Source organism: Symsagittifera roscoffensis, chromosome 3 (genome assembly GCF_963678635.1).
Source record: "Symsagittifera roscoffensis chromosome 3, txSymRosc1.1, whole genome shotgun sequence".
NCBI lineage: Eukaryota > Metazoa > Xenacoelomorpha > Acoela > Convolutidae > Symsagittifera > Symsagittifera roscoffensis.
Window position 1 is genome coordinate 45,242,642 of NC_087064.1, and position 15,637 is coordinate 45,258,278.

Here is a 15,637-nt window from a genome sequence, read left to right on the forward strand (position 1 = left end):
TATGTAAATTTTTCACCTAACGACCTTTGGTTTTTAGTGGAGAAAAGTTCTTACTTCGAAAAAACTGCTAGTCATTTGTGATACAATTCCCATAGTATGGAAACTGTATGACTAGCGTTTTTTCAACTCTTTTTTTTCGGAAAAAATATCAAAAAAATTTTTTTCAGAACATTCAGAGATCACAGTTTAACTATGGACTATTTTTATGCGGTTAAATTTTATTTTAACGACATTTTGTTTTCAATTTAAAAAGTTTTTTAATTCGAAAAAAATGCTAGTCATACAATACCCATAGTATGGAAACAGTATGACTAGCATTTTTTCAATACTTTTTTTTCGGAAAAAAATTCAAAAAAATTTTTCCAGTTAATTTTGAGATCAACGTTTAACTAAAGACTATTTTTATGAGGTTAACTGTTAATTTCTTGAGTTTTTGTTTCCAATCGAGAAACATTTTTAGTTCCAAAAAAATGCTAGTCATACAATTCCCAAAATATTGGAACTGTATGACTAGCATTTTTTCATAGAAAAATTGTATGGAACTGTATGACTAGCATTTTTTCATAGACAAATTGTATGGAACTGTATGGCTAGCATTTTTACTGTATGGCGGTCAACCCGGGTAATCTCGACTTCACTTTTGAAAGCTATTGTTTAATGTACAAAGAAAGATTTAAGCAGCAAAACGGACATACATTATCAGATAAATGATTCAAAAGTCTTCACGAGCTGCAAGGTTCCAGCACACAAAATGTTGTTAGCCAATTTGTTCAGAAATTTTTTCTACTTTCGGAAACTTGATACACTTGATAATTTCGGCAAACTGACTTTCGGCGCGTTGATACCTCACCGTTAAATTCACAGAAGCTTCAAAATTTCAATCCCGAGACGGGAAAAACTCAAAAACATGGCATTCCTCCCGAAAATTATATCGAAAAAGTTTATCAGGAACAGATCCAGACAAGAATTGAATTAATATTGATAACATATATCTAAAACGCAACTACGAATGAATTCAACTGCAAGATCTCAGACAGCATTCATTGTTTGTCTGCATCTTGAACACATAATATGTTCCTAACTCCTCCTTTATCTCCATATCATCCCCCTCTCCTCCCTCTCTTCACTTGTCTTCATGGGGTTGTCTGACTACGGTGGTGGATACAATGCAGTTGTTCAACACGTAGTCGCTCACACTGCCGAGTAGTTTTCTTCTGATCTTGGAGAAGCCACGTGTGCCCATGATCACGTGGTCGATGTTATTGTTCTTGGCGTACTTGCAAATTGTCTTCGCTTGGAAAAAACAAAAACATAATCCTCAATATTAATTACGCTTGCGATTATCAAGCGTTATCAAATCGGAAGGTAGACTTTTTTTCGGGTTAACATTAGTTTAACAAAATCAGTTGAATCACTTATGTTGATTCACAGTTGAATACCAGCTGACATACTCATTTTCATGGAAATTCAAGATTAACTAATGGCTCGTAACTTATTTCAAAATGGTAGTTTCAGTGAGAAATTTTTTGAAGTTTTTCACAAAATCATTGTTTTTTTGGCTCAACTGGTGTCTGCTCAAAGATCGTCGGCCGTGTTTCCGAATTTCAAATGCCTTGCTTGTCATGTTTGCCTAAAGTTGCTGTTTGATAAAAATAGGATTATGAAAATGTATGGGACTGGATTTTTTTTAGACTTTTTGGAAAATTTTATCACGTTTTGCAAAAGTTTTTTTTTCTCGAAAACACTATCTGTTTTCAAAGAAGGGTATCCATAGACAGACCGCTTACATTCTTGTGCGTCTGCATACTCCGCTGGTTTCTCTTTGCTTTACCGCTTTGTGTACAGCCTTCGCAAGAGTCTGTGGGGGGAATATTTGACTGACATTTTTGAATTTTTTTTTCGTTTTCTCAATAAGTAACCTATCAAATCTGAGCATTTGGTTTCAATGAAAACATCAAAACTGAAAAGCTCCCCTCCATAAGCGGCTACGCCCAAATTTTTTCTAAACATAAAATAATGGCTCTCGGAATTTTTTTGACCGTTTTTTGAACCTTTTTTTAAACATTTTTCGAAAACTTACCTCCCAAACCTGAGGTTATGAGTTCAACGGAGACAACGGATAAATACAAAGCTCGTCTGCATGAGCGGCTACTTTTTTACATAGAAGTTACCGTCCTCAGAAAAGTCAATTTTCTGATTTTTTGAGCGTTGTTTTTCCAAATATCTGATTTTTACCAAAAAATATCCTCCCATATTAGATTTTGGGTTCAAACGAATGAACGAGTTGTGGGAAGGTCCGTTGCTCCTTCGACACCGCCCAAGTTTTTTTGAAACAAAAAGTAATGGCCCTCGGAAATTTCAAATTTTTGATTTTTCAATTTTTTTTAAATTTGGAAAATGCAAGTTGACTAAATCTCTTCGGCATAAAGCGGCTACATCCAATTATTTTTCCTAAAAAAATCTGAAATTCTCGGAAATTTCAATTTCTGATTTCTGGACCGTTATTTGGACTTTTTTCGATAACTATCCTGCCAAATCTGATATCATAGGTTTAATCGACTTAGCAGGTTGTGGAACGCTTACTTTTATAATTTGCATCCGCATTTCTTTTTATGATATGGCCTTCAAACAAGTGAAAATTTTGAAACTGATAGTTTTCGGAGGATTTTTACTATTCTCGAAAATTACCGTGTCAACTCGAGAATTGGCACGGTAATTTTCGAGCGAAGTGTTCAAGGGAGAAAAACTACCCAATCAGTTACCCTATTTTCTTAAAAACTACCCTATCAAATTATAGATGTAAATTTCAATCGAAAGAAGCGGTTGCGCGAGTTTTTTCTGCAAAAGCGACTACTCTATTTTTTGTAAGAGAAAAGTTTTGTCTGAGAAATTTCAAATTCTCAAACGTTTTCACTCTTCTTACTTCTAACTACTAACTACGGTTTTGCAACAATCAAGTTTTTGGGCAAAGTCCAATTTTTGATGTAACGCATTTCGTCCCACATCAGTGTAACAAATTCAAAAAATATCAAACGCGTACCTGCGGTTTTAGCTAGGTCTTAGGTGTCCTTCATCGAAACATGCAAAAATTTGGTTTACCTTGTTTTTTTAAACATTTTTCATTTTTTTTACTTCTGTTTTCATTGTGCTGTATCGCAAGCGGTGCAAAGCTCCTCTTCCCCTCTGTGTATAAATTATTTTAATAATGATAATCATAAAATGACTTAATCAATCACACTTCAAAAATTAAATAAATTCAAATGTCCAAGTCATGAGGTAAATTGGTTTTTAAAGCATCCGATTTGATGTTTTTTGCGTATGAATTTCAAGAGTATTATCATTGATACGGAAATATTGAGGATGGTGTTAGCTCAAAATATCAAAAATTAGGAATTTTTGTCTGGGTTTCAACTTCTGCAAGTTTCAACACATCTGTCTATCTTTCTACCTGTGTTTCCGTCGTTCATGTGTATGAGTTCGTACCCACTGGAATTTAGACCCGCCTCTCTGGCCTTGTCCTCGTAGAGCTCCACCACATCTGTCACTATCTGCGACGAACTGCTTCTCCTCGCCTCGTTGAAGGCATCGAAACTACGCTGGAACGAAGCGAACAATAATTGAGTATGGATAAGCTAGAAAGCGTATAATAAAAATGATAAATTGTATTCAGGCTAATATGCCAACAAGACTGCTCGTATCAGGGCGAAGCCCTGAATGTTCCGACTGCCTTTTAAGGTTTATGGAGCAGCAGTAAAAACATTTAAAAATTAAATGAAATAAAATAAAATGAAAATTCCTTTTCTAAAATTTGAAATTTTTTATGAAAATCATCCCCCCACACGCCATATGAAGTACAACAGGATAGATTTCGCTCCTTGTAACATATCAATTATGGCAAATAAGCTTCTTTCAGCCAATTTGGAACGATTTATAATACTGATTAAATCTCCGCTTACGCGTTAATAGCGCTAATTATATCGCGCGTTAATTGTCCCAAATTGGTCAAAATGGCAATCTTTAAACCTTCATTACTTTACGAAAAATGATCACAGGTGAAATATCTTTTCAAATTTAAGCTCAGGACAACAATACCTTGTGAAAGATATATAAAAATTCCGTCAAAAATGGCTAGTTAAAAAGTCGAAATTTGTCTGAAGAAAAAAAAACCACCCCGAGCACAAATATTCCGTTACTTTCGTATCGAAAGTCGGAACAATAATGATTGCTATCCAACCGCATTTACAACTATTAAACTTTAGTCTGAGAGATAGTCATTAAACCGTCTTGTCCGTTTTCAGACCTCTCCGAATCAACTTTAGGAAAATGAGCAGTGTACTACCCATCCTTACGTTACGCAATTTGCAGGTTTTTGGCCGAATGTTTTATGCCTTAACTGGTGTATATAAGAATAGACAAGTGAAGATTACTCATCGCTTAAAGGTGCGAAAATTTTTCTCCAGGCCTAGAAAAATCAAGTGGAAATTGCATGAAGGTCCAAATCTGTAGCACAACAACGGTTTTTTCAAAAAGTTGAACGACTCGGATCTCGGTTTATTTTCATTGTGGATAAAGTTTCTAGCTAGCCTAACACGAAGGTTTTAATTTGATCAAGTGTTTATGTAGAAGTGTGTACGTAGTGTTAAGTATGTTCGTGGTATAAAAGTTTTAATTACTTTGCTTACTAAAGTTACAAAATTAGAGTTCATTGAAACAAGACTAATTTATCAGGTTGGTTCTTTATCTTCTTTGCATGTTCTTCTGATTGCCTTTTACAAATGCGTTGTTGGTTTAAAAATAATTAAGATCAAAATTAATATTTTTCGGAATTTACTTTTTTTGCTACTTTTATTTTCATACGCAAAATCAGATACATAACTGACAGATTTCTCATCTAGTTATAGTAACCTTTATGTGGATCAATAAGCTTGCCTAAGCTCGAGTCGGAATAATTTATCAGCCAAGTTAATTTACCGCCGGGTTAATTTACGAAACTGTTGAGAACCGCTCATTATTATGATTAAGAATGATGCGAAACTGGTATTTCAATAAAAATTAATCGAAGTGAATATCTTAATAATTGAGAACTGATGGCATCAATATATTTAAAAATGCAGAAAGTTTTAGTCACTTTCCCCGAAAGTCAGTAAAAGAAATAAATGCTGAGAAAAATTTACAAGCAGCACTAAAAAGCGAGAAAAATTCTAAGTTTCAAACTTCGGATCTATTTAATAATTATCCCATCTTTCAAGAAAGGGGGTAATTGTTAAGAAGATTGTGTTTGTCGAATTTTCGACCCATCAGAATGCAGCAAAATTCTTATTTTAAATACAATGCTCTAAGGCTAATTTATTGCTTTCATTTATACTAATTCTTTAGTAGATAACAAAGGGTTTGGAGTAATTGTTAAGTAGATCTCAAACTTACTTCAATACCCCCGAAGTTTTTTCAAGTTCATGCAAACTTAAAACTTTTTTCGGAGTTGAACTTTTGTAATGGCTTCTTTTTTAATGATCTAATATTATGACAAGTCTCATGACTTTTATTTTCGAATAAGACAAATGCGTGGGTCAAAGTCAGAAGTAGAAAACCAAGGTTTTGAAAACTTAATTTTTTAATTGCGCTCTTGGGCTGATCATGTTCTGCTCGGGTATCTGGCTTAGGTTTTGAAAAAAAAAATTTGGAAAATGATTTGCTAATTTTTTCAATGATGATTTTTCAAACCATATGTTGCGTATTAAGCATTCTTTTCGAGCTATAAAAATTTCCGAGTTTTAAAATCTTTATTAGTTTTTCTGCTCTATGTTGCTGAACTTCGCTCGTTTAGATAGAATTGAGTGTTTTCAAAAATTGTTTTTTTTTCTCCCTGATTACCCTGTCTAATAGCTCTCTCAGAATGTTTTGTTGGTTTGTTTTATGCAGGTGCAACTGTTTGTGAGAACTAAATGTATTTAAGCCCCGTGCTGCATTTCAAACATTGATAGTTATTCATAGTAAGCTTTTTGTTAGGGTTTTTACAGTTTAAACAAAAAAAGTTTGACTAAAAACTTATTTAACTCCTTTTTATTTAAAAAACTAATTACATGAATGCTTCAATCATTTAAAATCCATTTTTCCTTTTTTTTGTTAAATAAAATAATTGTGACTGTTTATCACAGATTATAATCGATTATATTGAATTCTTTGTGCACAACGGGCATGAAAACTTTTAAACAGCCCTTATGATATTTTGTAATGATGGGCTTAGTGATATATCGGGGGCGTTCAACAGTGCCGAAGTACAACAGTGCCGAAAAAGGCGGGAAATTTCAAAATAATTTTAACGCATTTTCTAAAGAACGGAAAATTATTGAAGTTAATTAACAAAGAAAATCACTCCAATTTTGGCGCCAAAACATCTGCAATTGCAAATTAAACAATTAATTTGGCGCCAAAACGTCGAAGTGGCAATTTTTCTTGCTCAAAACTTTAAAGTGTTTTCACTTGGGATTGCAATTCATCGCCGATTAATTTCTGATTGCCGCACTTAATATGTTCAAATTTGTTCCCTCAATAAGGGCTAGTTCCCAAAATTTAGAAATTGCGGGCTACCGATACAGAAAAAAAAATAAAAAATTGTACATTTGTGTACAGAAAAATTATCACGTGACAACCGCCATTGACATTAATTTGAGCAAAATTACTAATTTTCCAGCTATTCACACCCCTCCCGCGGTCGACAATCACATAAAATCTGCAGAAAATTGCCAAAAAATTTTCTCGTCAGCTGTCAAAAATGAGCACTCAAAAATATGTCGAAATCTTCTGAAGATGTGGTAGAAAAAATTCCCGAAATTGCCAAAAATTTTGTAATAAATTTTCGGAAACAGCTACCGGAGATACCGCAAACAGTGTCGGATATATTTTTTCCGATTCGTGGGGCAAAACTTTATCTCAAAAGCAGTTTCTTCTCAGAATTTTTATTGAAATTGTTGCGGATTGCGATACAGTTTTAGCCAATGAAACTTTCAAAACAGCGCCAGAGCCATTTACTGAAATTAATACAATTTGTGGATTATTCCTTTGGTTTTGGCCTTCCTTTCAAACAAGTCTAAAAATTGTTTCAAATTCTTATTAAGCGTTCTTGCACTAAAATGCGAAAAAATTGGAAAACGGTTTTCAACAATTTTTTTGGACTGATAATGAAAAAGGATTTACCGCAGCAGTTCGCAATTTTTTCCCCGAAGCTCAGCAATCAGGCTGTCATTTCCGTTCTGTCAAGCTGTTTTCAAAAAAGTCCAAAAATTCATCTAGCAACTGAGTATCGGCAAAACCGAAAAATTCGCAAAATAATTCAACAATTGTTTACTCTGCCTTATTTTCCTATCGGATTGGTCAGAACAAACTACACTCGAATCAAGTACTATCAAAAAAACTTTGTTTGATTGGATTTTACGACCGAATTTCAAAAACTTTTGAGTTATTCGAAAAAACTTGGCTCAATGGACAATATCCATTAAGAATTTGGAATTTGTATGAAAGCCCAGCTTCACAGGCCACCAAAAACAGTTGTGAAATTGGCGCAATAGCTGGAACAAAAAAATTGGCCGAATCCATCAAATTTTTTGGGTTTTGATCAGAAAACTGAAGCGAGAAGAAAAAATATCGAAACTTGCCTTGAAATCTTTTCATAATGGAGATATTCCACGGAAGGCCAAGAAAAAGGGAGCAAATGGCGGCATTGAAGCGATCATATGCATCGAGAAATTGAAACATTGAAAACCATTGGGAAATTTTATGTATTATTTATTAGAATCAATAAATATAAAACAAGCTTTCCGAAGTGTTTTTTAATTTTTCGGCACTGTTGAACAAAAAAAAAGTTTTCGGCACTGTTGACCAAATTTTTCGATTTCGGCACTGTTGAACTTTTTTTCGGCACTGTTGCACTGGCCCCATTTTTCATATAAAGGCTTTTTTAGCCGTGAATTGAGCAAAAGTTAAAAGTTTTCGATTTTGATTATCGAGAAAAACTGGTTTTAATTTTTTGATTGCGCCTTTAGAAAATTTTTGATGTTGGTCAGCCACAAATGCATCTCATAAAACTATCTAAAGAGGGACCCTTTGGAAAAAATTAGCAATAAAATTTGAGAGAGGGGCGATCAGTTTATAAAGATACGTCGCCTGGATTTTCAACATCACCAAAAGTTTTTGATAGAACCAATAATTCTGAAAAAATTGAAATGCAAGTAGTTTTTTGATTAAACAATTTAGTTTGATATTTAACTGCCAGTTAGTTTGAAAACTCTTGTTTTACTTATCATTTATCTCGTTTGATCTTGTTTTTAATTTGAATTCATGTTTACAACTTTAAGTTATGGATACCATTTAACACCAGCCTAATTTTTTTTTTAGTTTTTATGCAAAATAGCCAAATTAATGCAGTTTTTTCAAATTATTGCCGCTTTTTTCGGCGTGGTGTGATACAAGGATCTGAAAAAACTTGATATTAGGTATAATCGACACTCATAGTAAAGTAAGCAAATTCAAAAACCATTTTTATAGAAAAATTACAGTAAAAACGAAAAAATTTGGCGCTTAAGATTCCAAAAAGGCGCTTAAATACTCAATCCAATGTAAACTAACGTTACTCAAGTAAAACTAAGTTTATAGCTTTTAAATTAAGGTATTGTAAGCTTTCAAGAAATCAAATTAAGACTGCTCGCTCGCTTTATTCGCTCGAAATAAGACAAAAAATCAAAAAATTCAAACCGGTTTTTCTCGACACTGAGATATTCATTTTGATAATTTTTATGTGGTTTGAATTACGACTGTAAGAGATTTAAAGTGATATATAACTCAACCCAGTCGGATAGTTAATTTTGCGTGGAAAACAAAAGAAAAAAACTAAATACAAAGTTCCTCCCCATTTTCCATGGTGGGAACAAAATAAGGAAAGCCTCTCACTTGTGGTATGTCCACTCCCGAGTGTATGGGCATGCTGTGGGAACTATTGCTCACGTGCAGTAACACCAACACGTCTCGTTTGTCATCCCGGAGGTTGTTCATGTACCAGTCGAACGCCATCTCGCTGTTCTCGCTCCCGTCCACCGCGATCAGGATCCGTCTCGGTATCAACTGACCCGAAGCATTGTACTTTGCGTTGCAGCCTGATTTCTGCGGGGTACCCATAATGTCCTGGTCGAGGCGGGGATCTTTTTGCTCGTTAAACTAATTTGTTAAGCAAATTTGACTTTTTGACACACATTTTTGCAAACGAATTTTTAATTGAAACTAGCTCTGCATGCTTTTGTCTTGCTAGCTGTGTGTTAAATATGATTCGCCACAGCAAACGCTTAAAAAGGAGAGCAATGCGTTGCGAATGAAATCTAAAGTATGAATTTTTTTGCCAATAGAAACTAACAATGGCTTTTTTGTTCCTACTGGAATATTCAGAGGGGTCTTGATAATTGCTTCCAGTTAAGTTGAAGTCTGCTTTGAAAAAAGATAACCTGGTGGAAACACACCTCGTCGCACTCAATTCAAGAAGGCAATAAATTTTTAATGGTCGAATGAACTTTTCTATGTAGTATTTAACTATACGCAGTAAGGTTTAGTCATTCCTAACATCATTCGGTGGCATTAAAACATAGCAACGGGGGCTAACTATCTTCAAAGAATCTAAGTGGTTTAAAAAGCCACAGAATCGAATTCGACCATTTTTTTACATCGACGAAAATGCTTGCCCGACTTCTAAAGCACTTTATAGACCTTCGTTTAGTCAAACAATTCTGCACTGCACCGCAGTCAATTTGCCAATTTTTTGAGCATTTTTGAAAGTTTTTTAATGCTTCGTATTTGGGTGCGGGCCACCCTCAAAAAGTGCTTATTAGCGCCGAAGGTGCCTGCAGTAGATTTTTAGGGCTGTTGGCCAAAAACGGATAACGTTGAATAAGTACCAAAGGGAGGCCCTTTTAGGTGGCCAGGGTTTCAATCCCTGAGAGGGGGCAATATACTTAATTAACTGTTTGTTTCAACTAAAACTGGTGGGCAAAATAAATAAAAGTAAATTATTTCTTATGGCCTGGGAGGATTTAGGGGGGAGGGGGAGGGGGGTACGGACGTTCTTTTCCCTCAGGGATTGGACCACTTGCCGAGCCAAAGGATCCCCCCTTTTGACTTTTAGAGATATCCATTTTGGTGACAGGACCTAAATTTTTCTAAAGGCGCCTTTGGTGCCAATATATACTAAATTTGGGGGGAGCGCGCGCCAAAAAAACGCAATTTTTCTTATCTAATTTTTCCAAAAAGTGCAAAAAACGCCTTTTTTGACCTGTTTTTTTTTCAAAAATTTGCGTGCGGCGCAGAAAATTTGGCCAAAACAGGGTTTTTTAAGTGCATGGGAGAGCTCAGAAACTCAATTTGTTCGACCTAAAAAAAGTTCGACAAAATTTTCGAAAATTTTTTGAAAATCCGCCCCTTTCGAGAAAATCCCAGATCCGCCCCTGCCTATGGCACAGAAAATTGACACTAAAATAATTTTTGAGCCAAAATCTCTCGCAAAATTGGATGGCATAAAATCAGGCAAAAGTTGCATATAGGATTACTGTTCCTTAAATTTCAATTGGAAGCAGAAGTGATATTCAATACAGCGTGAAAAAAACGTACTCTTCAGGAAACGAATTAAGGTTTTATGGACTTATTTTATTTTTTGAGACTTAACCGGTAATTTTTTTGACAGAAGAGATATTTTTTATACTAGATATACTAATATTTTAAATGCTCATTTTCTACTATTTGAAGGATTGCGAAACAAGCATTTTGCTGTTTTTTCTCTTCGTTTGTTTTTTGAGTTTTTCAAATACGATATATGTTAGAAATACAAGGATGGAAAAAGATCTGAGCCTGTTCGCTGATAAATTTGCGGGTCTTCATGCCTCTCGCTGGTGTGACGCAGTGGATGGGAGTCGAACTCGCGCTGTTGGATGCTGAAGTTGAGTCGAAACTGTTGCTTGTGAAGGGCGACTTAAAACGAACACTATGACCTGTCCTGTTATAGCTAACTGACCGTTGGTTAGTCTGGTAAGAATAATTGGTAGGATTGTTATGATTGATTGAACTTTCGTTATTAATGTTATTAGTGGAATTGTTTTGCGCGCTGTTACTGTTGTTAATGTCAGTTTGACGCGGTCTATTTCCGTAATTGTAACTTTGGCTACGACTATGACGGTAGTTAATCGTTTCGACTCCCGGGTTTGCGCTACAGGCGCCGCTGCGGTTCAAATATTCCCCGTGACTAGATTTCATTCCCTGGGGATGTTATGAGGGCAGGTTTTGTGAATGTGAAATGGTGGAATTTAAACAAATTAGGCTGTCAAAAAGGCAAAAATGGTAATAATTGGTGAAAATATTAAACAGTAAAAGGGTAGCATCTGAAAACAAACCGACTGAACATAAAGTTAGCTCGCTTGTTTATCACATCAACTAAAATTTGTTTAAAAGCAAACACGAGAGGGAAAAATTAATAATGGTTAGCGAAAATAGGAAAGTTGAAGCTTTTTAAATTCAAAACACGCCAGTTGCACACAAAACCGAAGCAATTGAAGTTAAGTAAATTTAGTTTACTTGTTTTTGTTGTCTATTTACTGCGCAGGAAATTGATTCACTTTTACAATTAAAATAAGCGAAGGTAAGAAAAGTTTAGCCGTTGCCAAGAAATGGAAAAATGTGAGCAAGAAAGTCAGAAGCTCGAAATGAAGGGAAATTTAAGATGATTTGGCGCGTGAATGCTTAATTGGGTGAATAGATATTTTTAATGGTATGGAAAGATGGTGGTAAGTTAATAAGGTTTATTGGACACTATGTGCAATGGGCATAATACTCAGAATATATAAATAGCTGTAACTGGCAAATAAACCACCTCAAACAGTACCTTAGAAAATTGGATTGGATTAAAAATAAAAAACAAAGTGTTGAAGAAAACTGCGTATTCTAGCAGTATCACACAAAACAGTAACACAGGAAAAAACGAAAACCGAAAATAAAAAAAATAATTTTTTCTTACTTCAAAAAATTAAAAATTAAAAAAACTGTTTTTTTTTTTGTAGTTAGTCTGGTACATTAACCTATCGATACATTGCGTGCTCAATTGTGCACCGCTTTCTTGTTCTCAAATGAGGAAGTAACTCTATGCCTACGCGTCTATGCTTAGTTATCGGAGTAGTACTGCCTCTTCAAATAAGGAAGAGAGAAACGAGAAATTAAAAATTTATGCTAAGCTTCAAAGCCCTGCTTCATTTTTGCAATGTGGGTTTTCTTTAGTAACTGGGTTGCACAGGGTAATTGGACAGCAAAAAGCAATTACGATTTTCAGATCCATACCAACTGAAAAAAGTTGAAGCCTCGTCAAGTGATTACGGAATCAACTGACCTTATCAAAGCGAAGACATGTTAAAATTCAAGCAAAGTTCAGTTTTATAAACCTCTGTTGTGTTCCAAAACATTCTGCTGTTTAGTTGGTATCTATTTATTGCTAGATAATTTTCAAATTTTGAAATAAAGCCAGAATTTGAAGATTAAAAACGGTTTTTGGCGTTGCCAATTTCAAAGCATGACACTTTTTGAAGTGGATAAATCGAGAGCTAAGTATGTCCGTTCCAATTGGAAATTTGCTTGAAATAATATAGTGTATATTTTTGACTCAAATTGAATTATCTGTTCGCTCTGTGGGTGCGTATTGATAAACATCGGAAACTAGTGTCAAGAACTGTCTTGCCTGTTGACAAGAGTGTTTTGGTAAGAAACCCGCTAATTAGATCCGGCGGCCTAACAAAAATCAAATGTGTTTAAGGTACCTTAAGCCCAATTCTGAACTTAATTTAAATGCGTGAACTAGATCACAATTATTGGTCAAATATGAACTCTAAAAATGGGTTTGCAGTAAAATTATGTATCATTTAGATCACTCACGCACATTGTATAGGCCCGCGAAGGGGGCGGGGAGCGGATGTTTGCATTTTTCAATTCTGGTTGCCTTTGGTACTATTGTCATCCGGCATGGATCGACAAATCTAGATCCATATATATACATGTTATTTATGCTACGCGATTTATGTTATAATCATACATTCGTCCGGTTGGTCGACCTTGAGAGACCTTCTCTCGAATGATGACCGAATGAACGGTCAGACCAAAATAAACGTTGGTTAAAGTCAGTTGTTTTTTATCTCGCTGCGTATTAGAATATCAGTTTATCGATCCATTCGGATTCCAGAATTAGAAGATCGTACGTTGAGGTATGACTTGGCGCAGTCGGCAGGATACTCCAAAAACCCACGTTCTGGGAGAAGGCATCTGTTGAACCACCGCTAGAGTGGTCTAAGTGGGCAGCAATTTGGAAATGGCTGTATTCGCAAAGGATGGAATAGAAGTGCCAAATCTACTGAGAGCCAGACCACCGCTAGTCGAACCGTCAGAGCCAGTATACGAAATTGAAATCACGGGAGAAACAGAGGCACAAAAGAAGAACAGAGAGTTCAGAAACGAAGAGTTGGTTGGTAGAACCACGTCATAAGAGCTCGGGAGAAAGGAGTACTTTGCAATTCATTTATATGGGACGAAGCCGACGCGAAAGTGCGCAGCTACCTTTTTTTATGTTTAGGACCGGAAGGAAAAAGACAGATACAACAGAAAAGACCTAACTTGGAATTACATAACGTCACCACACAAGAACTGATGACAACACTCGAGGATTTTTTCGTGACAACTAGGATAATCGCCTTTAAAAGATATAATTTCATCTGCAGGAAACATAAGAAAACAGAAAGTGTAGAACAATTTCACGCGGATCTAGTCGAATTAGCGTCACGAGCAGACTGCGGCGACCGAGAAGACGAATAGGTGAGAGACATGTTCACAGCACACATGAACAATGACAAGATCGCAGAAGAACTGTGAGCACAAACAAGGAGTCGACATGATGCGTACGAGTACGCATTACGTCGAGAAAAAGGAACTGAACACAGTCGTACAATGAAAATAAACCCTTTCGGAGGACATAACATTACACCAAAACAAGAACAGGTCAACTACATAAACACGCGGGGCCGCTATAACTACTCTAATAAATCAAACACACAAAGAGGTTGAGTCGCTCGGGGGCGACCTTTCTCACGTGGATCACAAAACGCAAGAGGACAACAAAGAAATACAAACATAAACAGTCAAAAACAGTGTTATAAACGCCAAAACCACTTACAGTCCTGCAAGGCCAAAAATAGGTTTGCTCAAAATGCAACAAGAGGGGTCATTTCGCTAAAGGATGCCGGTCCAGACACATAAAATACTTAGAGGACAGACAAGAAGATCAACAGGAGGAGCTGGAGAGAGAAAGTCTAGAAACTGAAAACGACCAAGTGGCCTTCGCTGAATTTACTTCAAGCAATGGTTGGGACGATTATCAAATAGACAAATTTTCGGTTATGGCAATCACAGTGTCGTTTGAAATTAAAAACACAAATACACACTAGCTGAAGAAGACTTAAACGGACACATCGTTAAATTAAAGACAAATACAGAGCAATTATACGCTATAGCCGATTCGGGAAGCCCGATGTCGTTCCTGAACGAAAAAAACCGCACTGCGCATTCAAGAATACGACTAAAAGCCACTATTCAAAACCATTCCAACAGGAGACATCGCACGGAACATAGCTTGTAACAATGGCGAAACGATCATTCCGAAGGGATGGTTGATAATAACTATCAAGTCAGGAGGCTGGAAAATACAATCAGCTCCATTTATTGTGGTAGATGATAAAGAATGGAAATATTAAAGGACGCAATATCTTACCGCAATTAGGCATCAAGCTAATTCAAGAGCAGCACAAACAAATTGTACATATTATCCGAGAACAAGAAGAGGCCGGTCCAGAAATTCAACAATGGGTCAAAGACATTTTTCAACAACTATGCGTACGTATCGGAAAATCAAAAAATCACACGATGAGGACACATTTCGTTAAAGAGTTCGTACCAAATCAATAAAAAGGTCGACGCACCCCAATACATCTCCAAGAACGTGTGGAAAGGGAACTAAACAAACTAATCGAACAGAAACACATTATCAAATTAGACAAATGTTCAGACCGACAATTTATCAGTCCAATTGTCATAACAGTAAAAAAAGGATCGGACAGTCAAACTCGCGTTGGATTCAAAGAAAATAAATAAAATTATTCACAAAAACAAATATCAAATGCGTAACACCATTTTTTTTGCTGGATAACATTGCCCAAGTCGTTAAATCAGACAAAACAAAACAGACGTTGTTTTCGAAACTTGATCTTCGTTACGCATACTCTCAAACCCCGTTGGATAAGTCAACGCGCGATCAATGCAACTCTAGTTTAATCGGTGGCAACGCGACGGTAACGTATCAATTCCAGACAGGTTTTTACGGCCTTAAGGATATGCCAGCCAAATTCCGAAAAGCAATTGACCTAACAATAACAAACTGCACGAACACGTACGCATACTTAGACGAAATACTGATACTCACTAAAGGGTCCACAGAATTGCATCAACAGAATCTAAAAGCCGTTTTGGAAAGAATAGACGAAGAAAACCTTGCAATATCACTTGAGAAATGTAAGTTCCTTTG

General features: G+C 35.8%; 1 protein-coding gene across 4 annotated transcripts in view; it reads right to left on the minus strand.

Moving 5' to 3' along the window:
* Positions 1-955: 955 nt before the first annotated feature.
* The window catches only part of LOC134842528 (universal stress protein YxiE-like), a 37,595-nt gene continuing 22,913 nt past the window's right edge, over positions 956-15,637 (minus strand). For 2 of the 4 annotated variants that reach the window (XM_063858911.1, XM_063858912.1), the window contains exons 2-5: positions 10,882-11,001; positions 8,944-9,174; positions 3,449-3,596; positions 956-1,293 (exon numbers count right to left, since the gene is read on the minus strand). In XM_063858911.1, the coding sequence (XP_063714981.1) occupies positions 1,124-1,293; positions 3,449-3,596; positions 8,944-9,174; positions 10,882-11,001 (669 nt within the window). In that variant the 3' untranslated portion in view covers positions 956-1,123. Of the gene's footprint in view, positions 1,294-3,448; positions 3,597-8,943; positions 9,175-10,881; positions 11,949-12,406; positions 12,637-15,637 lie in introns of those variants that run through there. The other 2 variants (XM_063858913.1, XM_063858910.1) reach the window with 2 other exon arrangements.